General features: G+C 37.8%; 1 protein-coding gene across 3 annotated transcripts in view; it reads right to left on the reverse strand.

The window, feature by feature from the left end:
- EML5 (EMAP like 5) overlaps positions 1 to 19066 on the reverse strand; it is a 160189-nt gene that overhangs the window by 50126 nt on the left and 90997 nt on the right. For all 3 annotated transcript variants that reach the window (XR_003795831.1, XM_029237319.1, XM_029237320.1), the window contains 4 exons: positions 15092 to 15294; positions 13983 to 14094; positions 12758 to 12885; positions 8269 to 8410 (listed from right to left, as the gene is read on the reverse strand). Coding sequence is in view for 2 of the 3 variants with exons in the window: in XM_029237319.1 (XP_029093152.1) it covers positions 8269 to 8410; positions 12758 to 12885; positions 13983 to 14094; positions 15092 to 15294 (585 nt within the window). In the remaining variant the exon portion in view is untranslated. The remainder of the gene's footprint in view (positions 1 to 8268; positions 8411 to 12757; positions 12886 to 13982; positions 14095 to 15091; positions 15295 to 19066) is intronic.

Consider the following 19066-nt stretch of genomic DNA (forward strand, 5'->3'; position numbering starts at 1 on the left):
TTATTTGGAGTTTCACTGGCCAATGCAAATAGCTTCCTCTCCAGTGTCTGAGAAGACACACCTTCTGAAACAGACGCCTTGCAGAGGATGCTTAACCTTCTGAAGAACCATCACAATCATTCCTTTGCTGTCACTAGACCCCTAACTGGGATCAAATCTCAGCATGCCCTAAGGCAGAGGTTGGCAAACTTCTTAAAGGACCAGAGAGTAAATATTTTCAGCTTTGCAGACTACTCAACTCTGCTACTGTAGTGCAACAGCAGACCTAGACAACACATGAAAGAATGAGCATGGCTGTGTTCTGATAAAATCTGATTTATAAAATCAGGAGGTTGGCTGGAGTTGATGTATGGGCTGACCTCTGATATACAGGAAGAAATCCAAAACCCTAGGGAGGTAAGAATGTTGGAGGAGATTTTTCACATGCAAACTGCATACCCTCCCATCAATTACATCCCTTGAAAAAGTCTAGAAAATAGTCCCTTCATGAAAGCATTGAGAAATACATTAATTAAGGGCAGCACCTGCATCACTGAAAAGCTCTGTGACTGTCCTCCCATAAAGGTCAGGAATGGGAAATGTCACCATTAATACTGGCTCCCTGAATCAAAAGATAATCCTGGAGAAGCAGAGGTCAAGCAGCAGCACTTAACCAACAAAAATAAGGTAGATTATTTTATCAAAAAGGGCAGCAGGGATGTACTAATAATCAGAATGTGCTGGCCTGTGGAGATTTCTGTTGGTGGCTAATTAATCATGGTGTCTCCAGGAACAAAATAAGTAACTTACTAGATTAGTGTTTGATCTATAAGTAGGAAAAACTCCAGACCTGGTGGCTAAAACACCTGACTTAAATCACCACAATGGAGAGTCACAGTTTCTCAACCAGTTTTCAGACCTAAGCCAATTCATATACTCAGAGCCCCCTGATTGAAGGAGGGCCAAGTTCCAATGAGGAAGAACCCTGTAGCACTGTCACAAGTGTATAACATAAATCTTTCTCCAAGGATCTGTGGCCGCTTAGTAGAATGACTGTGAACTGAAGGAAAGGAAAGATCCAAACTTTCAGGAATTACTGGACATGGGCTCTGAACTGACACTAGTTCTTAAGAACACTAAAAGCTGCTGTTGTACAAGCAGTAAAAGTGGGGCCTTATGGTGATCATGTGATAGATGGAATCTAAGTCCAATTTTGAATCATAGTGGACCCAGGTAGTCTGTGGACCCCACCCAATTCCTGAATTTGAACAGATATACTTGGCAACTTGTAGAATGCTCTACGGCTGGCTCTGTGATCCATGGGGTAAGGGTCATTACAACAGGAAGAACTAAGTACAAACCCCTGGAAATTCCTCTCTACTAAGACAACCAGAAACAAAACCATAAGCCTGAGAATTGCAAAAATCACTGACATTACCAAGGACGTGAAATATGCAGGGGTAAGAATACCTATCACATCATCTTTGCTTGTTTGGTCTGTGCTGAAATAAGATGGATTTTAGCTAATAACTCTGGATAATAAATTTAATCAGGTTATGATTCCAATTGAAGCTACTCTTCCAGATCTTTACTAGAACAAATTAACACAGTCCCTAGCATTTCGCTGCAGCTATTGCCCTGGTTAATGCTTTTATCTCCATACCAATTTGTAAAGACCACCAGAAGCAGTTTGCTTTTACCTGGCTTGTATCTGTGGACACCTTCAAATCCTTGCCTCAGGGCTATTTCAACTCTCCTGTTCTTTGCCATAATACAGTCCACAGAGATCCTGATCATCTTGACATTCCATAAAACATCTCAATGGTCCACTACATTGATGACATTATGCTGAATGGATCTGGGGAGCAGGAAGCGACAAGCATAATACTTTAGATGCCTTAGTAAGACAGAAGTGAATCAAGAGAGTGGCAGATAATTCCCACAAAAATTCAGGAACCCTGCCACCTCAGTGAAGTTTCTGTGGATCCAATGATCTGGAATATGTCAAGACATTCCCTCCAACTGAACGACAAGTTGCTACACCTTCCATCACCTACCATGAACAAAAGGAGCAGAATGCTTGGTAGGCCTTTTGGAAAGCAACACATACCACATTTGAGTGAGCTGCTCTCTCCATCTATCAAGCCACTTATAAGCTTCCAGTGGGGACCCGAACAAGAGAAGGCAAGCTGATCTTCCACTTTGGTCTTACGATCAAGCAGATTCAATGATACTCCAAGTGTCTATGGTAAATAGGGATGCTGTATGGAACCTCTGGAAAGCTACCAAAGAAGCATACTTCGGACTGGGAGAAATTCCATGCCCTCCTTTACAGATAACTATTTTCCTTTTGAGAAGTAGTTTCTGGATTGCTACTAGGTCTTATTAGACAGTAAGTAAATGCCTAACTATGGGATATCAGGTGACTGTATGTCCTGAGCTTTCTTTCATGAACTGAAAGTTACATGACCAACCTAGCCACTGACTGGGTATACACAACAGCAATCTGTCATCAACTGGACACAGAATAGAAAAGACCAGGCTTAGAGAGATCTGGAAGTTACAAGTAATTTATATGAACAACAGGTGGCTCAGAATCTTTCAGCAATAAATCCTATAGCGCAAGGCCTCTTCTCTCTCTCAATCTACACCTATGGCCTCATAGGTGTTCATTATGATCAGCTGACTGAGGAAGAAAAAATCTGAGCCAGACTTACAGATGTTCCAACACAATATGTTGGTACCTGCCTGAAAGCATCTTAGCCCCACTCAGGGGTGACCCTGAAGGACAGCAGTAAAAGTAAAACTTCCCAGTGGGCAGCCTTCAAGCAGTACATCTGGTTTACCACTTTTGTAGTGAGAGACAACTAGATAGACAGATTTACACTGATTCATTAGCCACTGTTAACTATTTGAATGAACACTCAGGGATGGAAGAAACAGGATTGGAAGATCAGAGACAAGGAAATCTAGAAAATAGATTTGTGTGTAAAACTCTCAGAAAGGGCATAGGCTGTGAAGATTTTTGTGGCCTAGGGAAAGCCCAATAAGGGCATCCACTGCAGAGGAGGCTCTCGATAATCAGATGGTCAAAATAATATGCTCTATGGACATCAGGCAGCCTCTTTTCCTAGCCAGCTAGCACTTGCTTAGTGAGCCAAAGGTGGCAAGGACAGAGTCTATGCTTGGGTTAAAAAAACATGGACTTTTCTTTATAGAGGCTGATCTTGCTACCACTACTGCTGAGTGTCCAACCTGCTAACAGTAGAGACCAACTGAACCTCTGCTATGGCACCATTCCCCAGGGGAACTAGCCAGACACCTGGTGGCATGCTGATTACATTGGACCTCTCCCATTATGGAGAGGACAAAGAGTCATCCTCACTGGAATACACATGAACTTTGGATTCACCTTCCCTATTCACAGCGCTTCTGCTAGCACCACCACCTGTGGACACACAGGATACCTTATCCACCATCACTGAATTCCGTGTTTCTGATAAAGGAACTCATTTCAGAGCGAAGGATGTGCAGCATTCAGCTCATACCCATGGAATTAACTAATTTTATCACATACCCTCATCACCCACCGAGGGCTACTAACAGAATGATGGAATGGCTTACTGAAAACTAATTTATAGCACCTTTTGGGAAACAGTATCCTGAAACATCAGAGTTTTGTCTTATAGGATGTGGTATATGCTTCACAGTATAGACCATTATATGGTGCTGTCTACCTCACAGGCAGAATACATGGGTCTGGAAATCAAGAGGTGGAGGTGGGAATGGTTCTTCTCACTATTATATGTAATCATATCAAGTATTTTTGCTGTAAGCTTCTTTGCCATAGACATTTTGCCGCAAACATTTTTGGTACATAACTAATTGACTGTGAGGCAATTCTGCTGTAGAAGATAAGATAACTGGTTGACAGTTTGGTTTGACATATACAATACAAAAAAATATGTATGATGATGATTTCTTATTTTGAAACACACTACATTGGAGGAGAAAGAGGCTGAGGGCCTAGAAGGCACAGAGTTGAACCCACAATTCCTATGGAACTTTATAATGTCTATCAACAGGTGTGTGACAATCCATGCTCATGGATTAGTAAAATATCTACACTACCCTAAGCAATCTAGAGATTCGATGTAATCCCTATCAAAATTCCACTGGCATTTTTCAGATACAGAACTAATAATCTTACAATTTGTATGGCACTACAAAATACCCCGAGTAGACAAAGCAATCTTGAGAAATAAGAACAAAATTGGAGGCGTCACACACCCTGATTTCAAACTATATTACAAAGCCATAGTAATCAAAACAGCATGATACTGGCATAAAAACAGATGCACAGATCACTGGAACAGAATAGAGAGCCCAGAAATAAACCCATGTGCACATGGTCAATTAACTTACAAAAGAAGTCAAGAATGTACAATGCGGAAAGGAGAGCTTCTTCAATAAACTGTGTTGGGAAACTAGAACAGCCACATGCAAAAGAATGAAACTGGACCACTATCTTATACCACACACAAAAATTAACTCAATACGGACTGAAGACTTGAATATAAGATATGAAACCACAGAACTAGAGGAAAACTTATGTGTTAAGCTCCTTGACATAGATCTTGGCAATGATTTTTTGACTGACAGCAAAAGCAAGAACAACAAAAACAAAAATAAACAAGTGGGACTACATCAAACTATAAAGCTTCTGCACAGGAAAGAAAACGATCAACAAAATGAAAAGGCAACCTACTGAACTGGAAAAATAATTGCAAATTATATATCAGGTAAGGGACTAATATCCAAAATAAATAAAGAACTCATAAAACTCAACAGCAAAAAAACCACATTGATTTAAAAATGAGCAAAATATCCGAATTGACATTTTTTCAAAGAAGACATACAAATGGCCAAAAGGTACATGAACTGATACAGAGAACAGATTAGTGGTTGCAAGAGAGTAGTGGGGGGTGGGGGTGGAGGAAAAAATTCAGGTTTGATTATAGTTAAAAGCTAAAGCCACAAATATGAGTTTTTAACAGGAATTTTCCAATATGTTATTATACAGAAAAGTGCAAAGGCTGGCAAATATTTGGAAAATACTGACTTTACACACATTAAGAATTCAGACATTAATTCATGTTGCATATTTATACTTTGGTTATTCTATAACTAGTTACCATAAAATTGGATTATTTGGCAAAATTTTCATAGGATAGTTTATATTAACTATAACGACTTAGGGCTTCCCTGGTGGTACAATGGTTAAGAATCCGCCTGCCAATGCAGGGGACACGGGTTCAAGCCCTGGTCCGGGAAGATCCCACATGCCGCTGCCGCGGAGCAACTAAGCCCGTGCGCCACAGCTACTGAGCCTGTGCTCTAGAGCCTGCGTGCTGCAACTACTGAAGCCCGCGCACCTTGAGCCCATGCTCTGCAACAAGAGAAGCTACCACAATGAGAAGCCTGAGCACCACAATGAAGAGTAGCCCCCACTCGCTGCAACTAGAGAAAGCCTGCGTGTACCAACAAAGATCCAACACAGCCAAAAATAAAAATAAAATAAAAAAATGACTTAGTTATAAAATGTTAAGCCTCAGGACCATAATCCTTGCATGTTCATTTTCTGAAGAAAACCGTATTTACTTACTGAATGTTTGAAAGAGATAACTGTGTTTTATAATATTTAAACCACTATGACTTCAGTATTTTGTTATAATTACGTCAACCAGCATGTCCCTTTAAGGTTATGAACCATACATGTCCCTTTAAGGTTATGAAAATCCACTTGTCTTCCTCTTGAATTAATGATGATGAAGGAAATATGAAGTGAGTATAGAAGAATATTTCAAAACAAAAATACAGAATCATGACTTTTCTCTACAACCTAATATAAAGATCTACTCCTAGAAGGAGACAGTAATACTGGTAGACATTTTTTCTGGTCTGATATAAGTCCAAAGATTCAGGAAACACAACAAATCCTAAATAGAATAAATAAATAATAAACCACATACATGCACAATGTTATTAAACCTCAGAACTGCAGAATGATGTAAAAGAGAACAATGGAAACCATAGGAATAATAATTCTGAATCAAGAACTCTAGAAGCAGTTAAATTAGCATTCAAGAATGAGAGTAAAAAATGAAAACATGTTCAGACTAGTAGTATACCAAGGGCAGGGCAGTGGAAACAGTTCCCCCTGAGGGGCAATATATTGCCAATCAAAAATTTTAAAACAATAAAACTGAATAAAAATTTTTTTGCTTTTAAAGAATTGCAATGTCAGTGATAAAATATTTCTCCTGCCAAAACAGACCACTCCCACTGTCCTAGTCTTATATGCCACTGGTTCATCCAGAGGAAGATGAGAGAATTTCCAACAAGTCCTTAATATGGATATTCTAAAACTGTATTTTAGAAGAAAATGACAAAAGAAAAAGTTTGAGATACAAGAAGAAAAGGTGAACAAAGAAATGCATAAGCATAGATAAATCTAAGTAAACACTGACTGCATGAAACAATAATAATGTCCAATTGAAGGGAGGTTAAAAAAAAAACAGAGATCCTCAAAAAATTACACTCCTGGGTATTTATCCGAAGAAAACAAAAACACTAAGTCAAAAGGTATATCAACCCTCATGTTCACTGCAGCATTATTTACAATAGCCAAGATATGGAAACAACCCACGTGTCCACGAATGGATGAATGGATAAAGAAAATGTGGTATAGATATGTCTGTATGTATATACATATATATGCATACATACACACTGTAAGATTACTCAGCCATAAAAAAGAATAAACTCTTGCCATTTGCAACAACATGGATGGGCACTGAGGGCATTATGCTAAGTGAAATAAATTAAACAGAGAAAGACAAATACTATATCCACTTATATATGGAATCTAAAAAAAAAGCTCAAAGATACAGAGAACAGACTGGTGGTTGCCAGTGGGGGGTGGGCAAAATGGGTGAAGGGGGTCAAGAGGTACAAACTTCCAGCTATAAAGAAGTCATAGACATGTAATGTACAGCATGGTGACTTCAGTTAGTAATACAGTATTGCATAGCTGGAAGCTGCTGAGAGAGTAGATCTTAAAAGTTCTTCTCGGGCTTCCCTGGTGGCGCAGTGGTTGAGGGTCTGCCTGCCGATGCAGGGGACATGGGCTTGTGCCCCGGTCCGGGAGGATCCCACATGCCGCAGAGCGGCTGGGCCCGTGAGCCACAGCCGCTGGGCCTGCGCATCCGGAGCCTGTGCTCCGCAGCAGGAGAGGCCACGGCAGTGAGAGGCCTGCGTACTGCAAAAAAAAAAAAAAAAAGTTCTTCTCACAATAAAAAAATATTTGTAAGTATGTGTAGTCATGTTATTATGGTGATCATTTCACAGTATTTACAAATATTGGATCAATATGTTGTGCACCTGAAACTAATGTAAAGTTCTATGTCAATTATATTTCAATTTAAAAAAGGAAAGAAAATCTGATAGGTAATAAAAACAAGTGTGTTCCAAATCTGACTGGTCAGGGCTTCCAATGGACTTGGGAAGGAAAGAATCTTTTGACACAGTGGTTTTCAGCAAATATAAATCAACTGATTGAATTATAACATGTTACCTAACTTCAACTTGGTCTTTACATTGCTAGCAATTCTTACTTTCATCTGCTTAAGCTATCACATTTCTTTCAGTCACAATTCCCAACTTTTTCAGCCAGAGCTCCTCCTACAATATCCTCATGCTATAAAATAATATTCCCTACCACTTTACTAAGAAATTTGAAGCTATTGTATATCCTCATCTGGCCTAAGTTAATAGTAACAGTCTTCCTCCAACAACTGAAGCTCTTGTCGCTCCATATTGATAGGGTAGCCTCATTTACCTCCTACAAATGTGCTCAGTTCTGTTTCATCCTAAAATATCCTCCTCTCAACTCTGCTACCCCTTTTTAAGTTAAGGCTTTCCTGATTTCTGATTCTGAATTATATATAATCCATAGTCATAAAGGGTAGAAAACTTAGCTTCTGTTTTCATCCTATATTCTTTTTTCCAAAATGATATTAAAAACTGACTCAGGGTAGGCATGATCATAGTAGGTCCCATAAAGCAAAGACTGGGTAAAATTAATTTTCTTCATATACGATCATGAGCAAGTAGACACAGAAAAAATATTTTAAGTCTTTTTTATATATTTACTATTGCTTTCCTACATTTGTGAGGGTTAAATAATTGTGACAATTTGATCTATGCTCAAGTCTGAGAGGCACTTACCTTTTTTAAGTTTCCGGACAGCCAACATACAATGACTAGGAGAGAGATCCCATATTCTTAAGGTCTTATCATCACTTACAGTAGCACAGATGGGCAGATAAGGATGTGTAGCCAAACCCCACACCTCTCCTTCCATGTGTCCCTGTAAATAAAACATAGTTAAGATCAATTTAACCTAAAGATACTTGTATTTAGAAGAAAACTGAAGACAACATTCAATAATATATAATAATGATAGGATAATGAATAATAGATAAATTTAATAAAACTTTTCTCTTTATCTTTGGAATACACCTTAAAATAACTTCGTAACAGTTTTATCTCCACAGTTACAATATAATCAAGTTGCTGCTGAAAATTAGCTTCAAAATCCTACAACGTTTAATGTGGAGAAAATAGGAATTGGCTGCCCTGGAATGCTAATAATTGTCATACAGGAGGAACTTCCTGCATGACAGAGCAAGGGTGTACTGCAGACCTGTGCACCAGTGAAACTGGTAGAAATTATTAAAAAAAAAATTAAGTCTCTGGAAATGGTTTCGAGGAAATAGAACAAATGAAGAAACATTTACTCAAGAAAATCTGCTAAAATTCAGTAAGAACAGTGAGTTTGCTGTATTTGAACCGAGACACCCCTTTTCTCCCTCTTCCCCACTCACTGACATGAAAACTCCATACCAGATTGATGTAACCAAGAACAAGGGCTGTCTCTCTCCCCAGCCACTAGGGGAGCTTTACTTCCCAGAAGGGGCAGGGATCAGCATTTCTCATCCTGCCCCCAGCTACCTGCTACTGAGGCTAAATTCTTGGTGACTGCTGCTGAGAGGTGGGAGCTCCCTCCTTCTATCCACCCCCTATTCTGAGATGGAGGCTCTATCTTAGGTGCAGTGGCCAGTAAGAATACTGGGGCCTCAATGTCAACTCAAGAAGACCTGAGGCTACTTGCTCCCTCCCCACCAACTGAGCACTGAGATCTAAAGCAAGGGACACTCGGAAGAAGGAAGCATTCCACTCTTTTCACCCTCAACTACAGAGCCCTGGATCAGAAATTTTTCTGGGAGAGAGAGAGAAGCAAGCCATAAAACAGCTCCTAGCCTCTTCTCAAAGCAACTGACTTCATTTACTACAATGTGGAAAAGTTGAAGCCTAAAGGTGCTCTTGAAAACAATGGAGGTTGTGATGAAAGTTAATTGGGAGGCAACTGACAGACTCACTGGACATGGCTAAAATGAAGGCCAGCTAGTCTGTCTAGGAAAAACAGGAAAATCTCATAGACAACGGGAAGAGACTGCTTGACTTCAGAACAAATCTCAAACAGTGACCTAGGGAACTGTCCCTTTTAAGAAGCCTGAATTTGATTGGTTTAGCCTGTGAAGGAATTTATTCTCCAGGAAAATGCTGGAAACAATAGAGTAATCAGTGAGCAATTAATAGAGTTTAACAGCTGGATGTGGTTAGGGAAAGAGGCCATCAAAGAGGACAGAATACTTCCTAAATCATTTTATGGAGCCAATATTATCCTGATACCAAAACCAGACAGACATCACAAAAAACTACAGACCAATATCCCTTATAAACATGGATGCTAAAATCCTCAACAAAATACTAGCAAACTTATTCCAACAACATATAAAAAGAATTATATACCATGACCTAGCGGGATTAATCCCAGGAATGAAAGGTTGGTTTAAAATCCCAAAATCAATTAATGCAATATACTAATTGCTTTTGACAAATGACACAATCTTTTTTTTTAACATCTTTACTGGAGTATAATTGCTTTACAATGGTGTGTTAGTTGCCGCTGTATAACAAAGTGAATCAGCTATACATATACATATATCCCCATATCTCCTCCCTCTTGCGTCTCCCCTCCCACCCTCCTCATCCCAGCCCTCTAGGTGGACACAAAGCACCGAGCTGATCTCCCTGCGCTATGCGGCTGCTTCCCACTAGCTATCTATTTTATATTTGGTAATGTATACACGTCCATGCCACTCTCTCACTTCGTACCAGCTTACCCTTCCCCGTCCCTGTGTCCTCAAGTCCATTCTCTATGTCTGCCTCTTTATTCCTGTCCTGTCCCTAGGTTCTTCAGAAGCATTTTTTTTTTAGATTCCATATATATGTGACACAATCTTTTATGATAAAAATAAGCAACAAACTAGGAATAAAAGAGTAATTCCTCAACCTGATAAAGGGCAAAGATGAAAAATCCACAGTTACCATTATACTTAATGGTAAAAGACTGGATGCTTCCTCCCTAAGATTAGAAACAAGACAAGGATCTTTACTCTCATTACTTCTGTTCAACATAGTACTGGCAGTTCCAGGCAGCATAATTAGGTAAGAAAAGGAAATAACAGGCATCCAGATTGGAAAGGGAGAAGTAAAACTATCTCTGTTTGCAGTTGACATAATCTCTTACAGTATACAGAAAACCCTAAAAAGTTCACCAAAAAACTATTAGAAGTAATATATGAGGTAAGTTATTTTAACAAAATAACTACAAGACATGTACACTGAAAACTATAGAACATTGTTGAAAAAAGTTAAAGAAGATCTAAATAAATGGAGAGATCCACGTTCATGGATCAGAAGATTGAATATTGTTAAGAGGCGCTAGTCCCCAAACTGATCCACAGAATACTGCTGCTACAAACATTGTTGTACGTGGTTTTTTTTTGGTATATACATGAATGCACTTCTACTGTGTACATACATTCCCACACTTTTAATTACTATAGTTTTATATTATCTTTATTTCTAGCACAGAGAGTTTCTCAAAAATTTCTTGACTATTTTTGAATAGTTTCTCTTCTAGATGATTAAACAAAATCTTTCCAGAATTTGTGAAAAATCTCTTTAGGATATGGATTATGATCATACAGAATTTATTTACAGCTTTTATGCCTTTAGTACAATTTTATAGTTTTCTTAATACACGTCTTGCATATTTTTAGCCATCTTTATTTCTGGTTACTATATAGTTTTCTTTGTGAGTACCATTTTGTGTCATATGTGTTAGCTGATCATTGCTGATATGTAGAAATACTACTGACTTTTACATGTTGACTTTGCATATATGCAATCTGTAGGACTCCTTAATTAGTTCTAATAATTTTTCAGTTTATTCTCTTGAATATTCAAGGTATAGGGTTATAATATCCGCAAATACCGATATCCATCCAGCGTCATCCATTTGCTTCCAACATGTACACCTTTAATTGTTTTCTGTTTTGTTTTGTTTTACTGGACTGGCTAAGACCTCACATACAATGTTGGACAGTAATGGTGAGACCTGGTATCCTGTCTTGTTCCTGACATTTAGGAGACAGTACATATGTGAAATCTTAAACTTTATAATAAATATTAAAAAAATAATGTCATTTATGACTTCTAAAAATCTCTTCTTACAATTATGAAATCGTATTTTTGAATAGGTCCATCTATGGATTCATCTGTAAAAGTGTATTTGTGTTTGTATTTTCCAAGAGACCATAAATACGTTAAACACCATGACTCTAACATCTTTTTACTTTAAAGGAACATCATGTGACTGAAATTAAAGAGTAAGACATGACAGTTTGACAGTTAATTTAATATAAAATGTTTTGTTATTTGCTTACAAATTCTCCTTGTTACATCAGGATATTATGTTAACCTTAAAGCATGTGCAATGTTCTCTTCTACATGTGCTCTTTGGTGTCTTAACAGGAGTGAAGTGGGGGGCTGGAGAAGAAATCAGTCTGTATTAAGAAAGAACATAATTCTTTTTCAGGGTAAAAGGCAAACCCAAAATGTGTTACTATACAGAGTTGCATGAGGACAATTTTTCATTAGAGTAAATACTACTTCACCTGCTGTGTTTTATAGTATCAAAAACCATAATATACATAGGAAATGTAAACCTGAAAAATTAATACAGCATTCCTGATGGAAATGTTAAGGATTAGCTAATCCTGCTGTTTTATGTTATATTTCTGCCACACAAAGTGTGTACTTCTGGATTTTCAAAATCACTAACATATTTTCATGGATAAATGTTTTCAGCAGTAAAATTTTAGCGTACATTCATTTTTTACTTTTCTAAGTTAGAAACTTGAGAAAGAATGAACTAAACTGAAGAGTTTCATAGAAAAACAACTGCCTTAGGGTCAACAAATGTACTTCAAAGAAATAAATTTAAATATGAAATAAATGGACTGGGTTAAATTAATTACAACTGGCTTTTCTTTCCATTGGTTTCTTGCTTTGCAATAAGAAATTACTGAAAATATTGGCAATTATTCTACATGATAATGTACATATTATTTACAGATACTACTCATTTAACTATGATTAAATTTATGTTTTATAAATATTAACATTAACAAATATTTCCCTAAATAATTTAACATTATTTTTCACCACTGCCAACTTCTGGCTCTTATGTATTGAATCAACTGTATACAAAGGGAAAAGAAAGCATATTAACATTTAAAATTACCTGGACCAGAAGTGTTATTGGGCCACTTTTATCCACTTCTAGTATTTCACCATTCTTTGTACCAACTAAAAGATGACCATGTCCTAATGATATGGCACGTATAGATGGGTTATCTTCCAAGAGAAGACCTAAAATGTTAAACGGAGATGTTCTTCTAGGTATGAAGTTTACTATAATACAAGGGTGTATATATTGCCAATGATGCTATTTTGACAATGCAAATCATGTTACACGGTTGCTTTCTCCTATATTTTAAGTATTCTAATAAATGTACCACATTTTCCCCAATCATTCAATTTACTAATCTCAAAAGCAAGTACCATTTATATGCTACAATTCCATGATTCTATATTATTCCAGATCCCCTACTACCAGTCTGACAGCTGTTTATTTTCCTTTTACATTTGCCCCTCATCCACCTCCTGACCCTCTTAGAGCATGTACAATATTCTGGTTAGTAATTTTAATTCAATTTGATTTAAGATTAATTCATTTATGTTTACTGTACCCTAGGCAGACTTCAGAGATATACTGGTAAACGTGATAGAGCCAAGCTTCTGCCCTCACAGAGCATACAAAGAGGAAAACAGACCTTGTGTGAGGAGCATATTGAAAATGGAACAAAAGGGAATTTAACCTTTTGTGAGGGGGAGAGGGGATGGGAGTGTAAGGAATCATTCTAGAAGAAACAGTGTTTGAGATCTGAAAAATGAGCATATGGTCAAGAAACTGGAGGAAGCAGGAGGGAGGAGAAAGGGAAAATTCTAGGCAAAAGTGACAGCATACAGGAAGGCCTGGAGGCCAGAGACAGAGTGCTGTAGTGCCTTAGCGCACCATGAGAAAGGGTAAAGGAAGAAAGGCCTGCAAGGCTAGAGAGGGAGAGTCAACAAAACACTAAGATGAAACAAAAGGCCAAGTTTGAAAACAATACCCTGACTGGTGGAAAATGTGACACTCACATGGCGATTTTCTTTGAAAAATTAAAAATGTTAAAAATTAACATTGATAATCTTGTATTTGTTTATATATTACTATGTGTATCACTGAAAATAGATTTTGAAAGGACAGCAATGATTCTGGCATACAGTTAAGTGGCTTCTCTTACTGAACTCTGATGCCTGTCTAGTAAAGAAGGAAAAATATACCCTACGTGCTCCACCTCAGTGCCCACCACGTTAATAAGCAATTCATCTTTTTTCCTACAAATCTCAAAATCTCAAATCACCTTTAGATCCTGGGGCCAAAGCAGCTCTTTTTATAGCATAGGTCTTGAGACATCTTTCAAAGGAGTCATCCCAAAGAGCTACTACCCCATCTTTCCCTCCAGTTACGAATCCCTACAAAAGTAAAAGTTTTAAGTTAATGAAGATCTAAATATTTAAAAAATAATAACCTTCTTTTATATTGAAAAACTCTGGAGGAAAGAATATTTATAGCCAAAAGTTACAGCTTGTAAAAAACAGAAATTAGCATAGAATCCATTATGTTTTTTTAAACATCAACATGGAATTTGCAAAAATATTTACCATGACACAAAACATTATACTTTTAGAATAGGACTTTAAAAACACAGTTTGCAATCTGGAACCATAAAGTAGCTCTACCACTTTCAGCACCTTCTCCTGGAGGCTTCATAATCCCATCCTTTAAAAAGAGGGGATAATAATAATAGCTACGGGACTTCCCTGGTGGCTCAGTGGTTAAGAATCTGCCTGCCAATGCAGGTGACACGGGTTTGAGCCCTAGTCTGGGAAGATCCCACATGCTGCGGAGCAACTAAGCTCATGTGCCACAACTACTGAGCCTGTGCTCCAGAGCCCGTGAGCCACAACTACTGAGCCTGCGTGCTGCAACTACTGAAGCCCACGTGCCTAGAGCCTGTGCTCTGCGACAAGAGAAGCCACCGCAATAAGAAGCCTGCGCACTGCAACGAAGAGTAGCCCCCGCTCGCCGCAACTAGAGAAAGCCCACACGCAGCAACGAAGACCCAACACAGCCAAAAATAAACAAATAAAACAAATAAATTTATTAAAAAATAATGATAGCTACCTCACAGGATATGGTGATAACATATAAAGTACCTAAACAATTTTTGACTCAGAGTAAAAGATTAATAAATACTAAGTTAAACTTTTTTTTAATAACAGCAGACCTATTTCACTCTGGGTTCAGGAGTTTGAAAAGAGGAATAAAATACAGTCAGGAAGACTCTAGCTCACATATTATTTTTGGGTAGCTCAGCTAAGTAGAAAGGTAGTGTCCCTGTACTTGTGAAAATGTTCTGCACTCCATGATCAAACTATGTTTAACTTAAAATTTATTTAGGTTACTTACTTTTTCCAATGCATGCATACTGAACACTGGTCCATCATGTGCTTTAACTGTCTTTACAAGAAAGATGTCTCTCCAGATACACACGTCTCCTGTGGATGTTCCAGAAAAAGCCATCTCTTCAGTCCATCCATATACTGCACACATCATTGTGTCATTTTTCCCTGGTGTGCCTACGTAGCCTTTTCTTCCAATCAATCCTCCCCCTGGTTCATAAAAAATATTATGAAAGTACCACTCTCAAAACGTATAAAATTCAAAGCAATAAAATTTCTTTTCTGCTGTTTTTCTTGTTTAAAGAGAAAGACACGTAACAGTAAGGAGAGTTAAAAAGAAAAATAAAGGTCTCTCAATCAGTGACTTGGGCAACACCTTGCTTGGCTGCGGCAGGCATAACCATGGCTGCTTTCAGGTCATAGCTTTTTGGATAAACAAAAATATGTATTAAGTCAGTTTAAATCAGTCTTTTGATTAATTTTTAAAAAATTATATTATGACATTTAATACAAAAAGTAAAAGAAATACAATAAGCTCTTCTATATCCATTATCAATTTACATAAAATTACTAAACAATCAAAACGTATGCCAATCCCATCTCCCTTCTTCACCCGCTACTATTCTGAATGTGATCTTGATTATTCTCACACATTCCCTTATACATATTTTACTACTTATTTTTGAATTCTTAGGTAACATGTCATTATTTTTCATGTTTAAAATTGTCTATAAATACATATCCTGTATGTATTCTTTTGCAACCTGCTTTTTTCACCAACAATCTGTTGTGGAGTTTTATACATGTTGATTTGTACCCCTAGAAAACTCATTTTCCTGACTATATAGCATTCCGTTATATAAATACAACATTTTCCTATTAATGGGGACTTAATAAAATTGCTTCCAAGATTTTGCTATTGAAAACAATGCTGCTTTAAACACTGCTGCAAGGGCCTCTTCTATAAAAGTGCAAGAGATTCTCTAGGAATGCCTAGGAATGGTCATAGCGTATTTGCAAAAGGAACAGCATGTAGATGAGAGGTATCATCTCTATGACCAAATTGTCCTCCAAAGTCGATACACCAACATATACTCCCATTAACAGTGAAAGGAGTTCCTGTTGTTTCCTACCTTTCAGAACACTTGGTATTATCAGACTGGGGATGTGAAATATCAACTGAATTTTATTGTGGTTTTAATTTGCATTTCTCCAATTATTCATGAGCTTTATCATCTTTTCCTATTTTTATTGGTCATTCATTATCTATTGATATCTTTTGCCCATTTTTCCAAATGAACTCATTCACTCATTCATTTATTCAAGAAATATATATAGATACCAGACACTATTTAAGGCAATGGGGGCAGAGCTATGAACAAAACAGACAAGACAACAAAATTCCCTGCTTTCATGGAGCTTCCTGGTGAGAGACAGTCAATAAATATGACAAATAAGTAAAATGTGCGGGATGTTAGATGATGACGGGTGCTATGGAGAAAATGTAAGCATAAAAGGGAGATAAGAAATGAGAGGGGTCCATTTTAAGAAGGGTGGTTAAGAAAGGCCTCATTGAGAAGGTGGTATCTTCATGAAGACCTGAAGGAGGTAGCAAGAGCAAGCCATGCAAAAAGAGCATTCAAGACAGAGGAATCAGCAAACGCAAAGGCCCCAAAGCAGGAACGTGACAAGAATCTTCAAGGAACAACTAGGGAGGCCAGTATGGAGTAGCAAAGAAAGTAAGGGAGGCAGTAACGGGAGATGGGGTCAGAGAGGTCAAAGGCAGCATTACAGACCATTGTAAGGATTTAACTTTTACTCTTTATGAGATGAAAAACATTTGGGTGGTGGAATGACAAGACTTGGCATATTATTTATTACCGGGTTCATTCTGATTTCTGGGTTGAGGGTAATTTGAATAGTGGCAAGGATGAAAAGAGTTAGAAGGCTATTTCAATCATCTGGGCAAATGCTAAGGGTGGCATGGGTCTGGTGATAACATAGAAGATGATGAAAAGTAGTCATATTCCAAATGTATTCAGAAGATTGTCTTTTCTTAACATAGCAGCCAGAGTTGTTAGTGCACTTGGAAGGGCAGTTAAATCAAGTGGTGAAGGGGAAAAAACAGGTTAGACTTCTCTCAAAAGAAGAAGATAACTCACAAATTTAAAGTGTAAACAACTGTGTGGATGTGTTTTAGTACATAGGTAAGAAGAGAAATTGATTAGCAAATGGAAGGAGAGCTCAAAGAGTAGTTTTGTTTGGTTTTACTTACTTAAGATGGAGAAATAACACCACATTTATATACTGAAAAGAAAGGGCTGGTAGAGAGGGAAAACTGATAATGCAAGAGAGAAAGGGAAGAAGAGTTGGAATGATGCCCTTGAATAGCTGAGAGATGGGATCTAGTGCACAAGTGGAGGGGACTGGTTTTCACTAGAGCACAGATTATCCATCCAGAGCAGGGTCAGCAAACTATGGGCTGTAGGCCAAATCCTGCCATCACCTGTTTTTGTTCAGTGCCCACTGGAGCACAGCTGCAGTGGCTACGTCGGTTTTCTTCTCTGCTCCCAGAGCCTGCCTCCCTGACTTCTGGCTGCCAACTAGCAGCTGCCTAGGGCCCGAGCTGGTCACCGTCCACAAGTTGAGGACTTTGCTATGGAAACTTCTGGGCACCCAGCAGTGAAATCACAGTCCAGGAGTTGCCTTGCCTCTGGCCATCTGCCGAAGTTGAGAAGGTAGGGCTCTCCAGGAGGAGAAGACACACTAGAATCAGTGTGTCGCTAGGGCAGAGTGAGGCTGACTATGGTCTCCCCCGAGTCCAACCTGCAAGTCCTGTTCACTGCAGCAGGCTGATCTTGGAGGGAATGTCTCCAGTTAACGGCAACTGGGTGCAAACTGGGTACAGCAAGGCAGGAGTTCTCTCTCTTGTTCTCTAAGTACCTATATAATATTCTTGATTTTGTCTCTGTCTCTGGAAAGTCTAAAATATTTACTATTTGGCCATTTACAGAGTTTTTCACCTCTGGTTTAGATAATCATTATTGAGTTTTCTGATACACATAGCATAACATGTTCGTATTGTACAAGGTCATACCAGCCATGGAATAGAGTTCAAATTCCTTAGAGATTAATAATTCATAACTTGCAATTCTCAAAGCCTATATCTGGGATAGGAGGTAAGAAGCTCCCTTTTAGCCTTAGTCCTAAGTCATCTTTAACTTAGTTTACATAAAGCTATGCATTTAGAGGGTAGACAGATGGCATTTATTCAGATTAATAAAGTGGTTACTTATTTCCCAGTTGACTACTGAACTCTGGATCAGAACCTCAAAGTGAGGAATGCTGAAATGCACTAAAGTCTTAACATTTATCCTTTTATGGTTCAGTTTCAGGTCTACTTTATGTCAAATCAAAGTTAAAGAAAAAAGTTATTCAATTGCAAATCTTTTCACTTTAAGGCTATTTACTTTCTTTAAGTCTCTTATTTCAGACAAACTTATAGTTGTTTTTTTTTTCAAAACCGCAATAATAGCATTACTTGCTGGGTATTTGCAAGTCCAAGTGACTAAGATACCCAAAAGTTTCGTTTAAGTGAATGGGAATGAAAATTACAAATGTGAAGATACTTCTTTTTACTTTGTAAATGTATATACACTATGATCTGATGAGTCTGTGATAAAGTATTAAAACAAGTCTGAAAATCGACTCATGTCCTATGTAGTTTACAATTTGAAAGTTAATTCAACTTGGGAAATATCTTCACTAAGCCCATTCTTTTCTAACCTATGTCTCACTTCTCTCTATAGCTATGTATTTTATCTGAAAGGTTTAAGTGTACTAAGACTTTGTCAAATTGCTGGAATTTATAAGTATGCTCTTCGATTTGGAAAAGAGACTTTTTAATTTTAAAATATGAACTTCTACAGTCACTAATTTACTAAATGACTAAAGTAATATAACATTCCATTTCTGTATCATT

The sequence above is a fragment of the Monodon monoceros genome, unplaced genomic scaffold (genome assembly GCF_005190385.1).
Source record: "Monodon monoceros isolate NGI ecotype Baffin Bay Population unplaced genomic scaffold, NGI_Narwhal_1 Super_Scaffold_21, whole genome shotgun sequence".
Classification (NCBI taxonomy): domain Eukaryota; kingdom Metazoa; phylum Chordata; class Mammalia; order Artiodactyla; family Monodontidae; genus Monodon; species Monodon monoceros.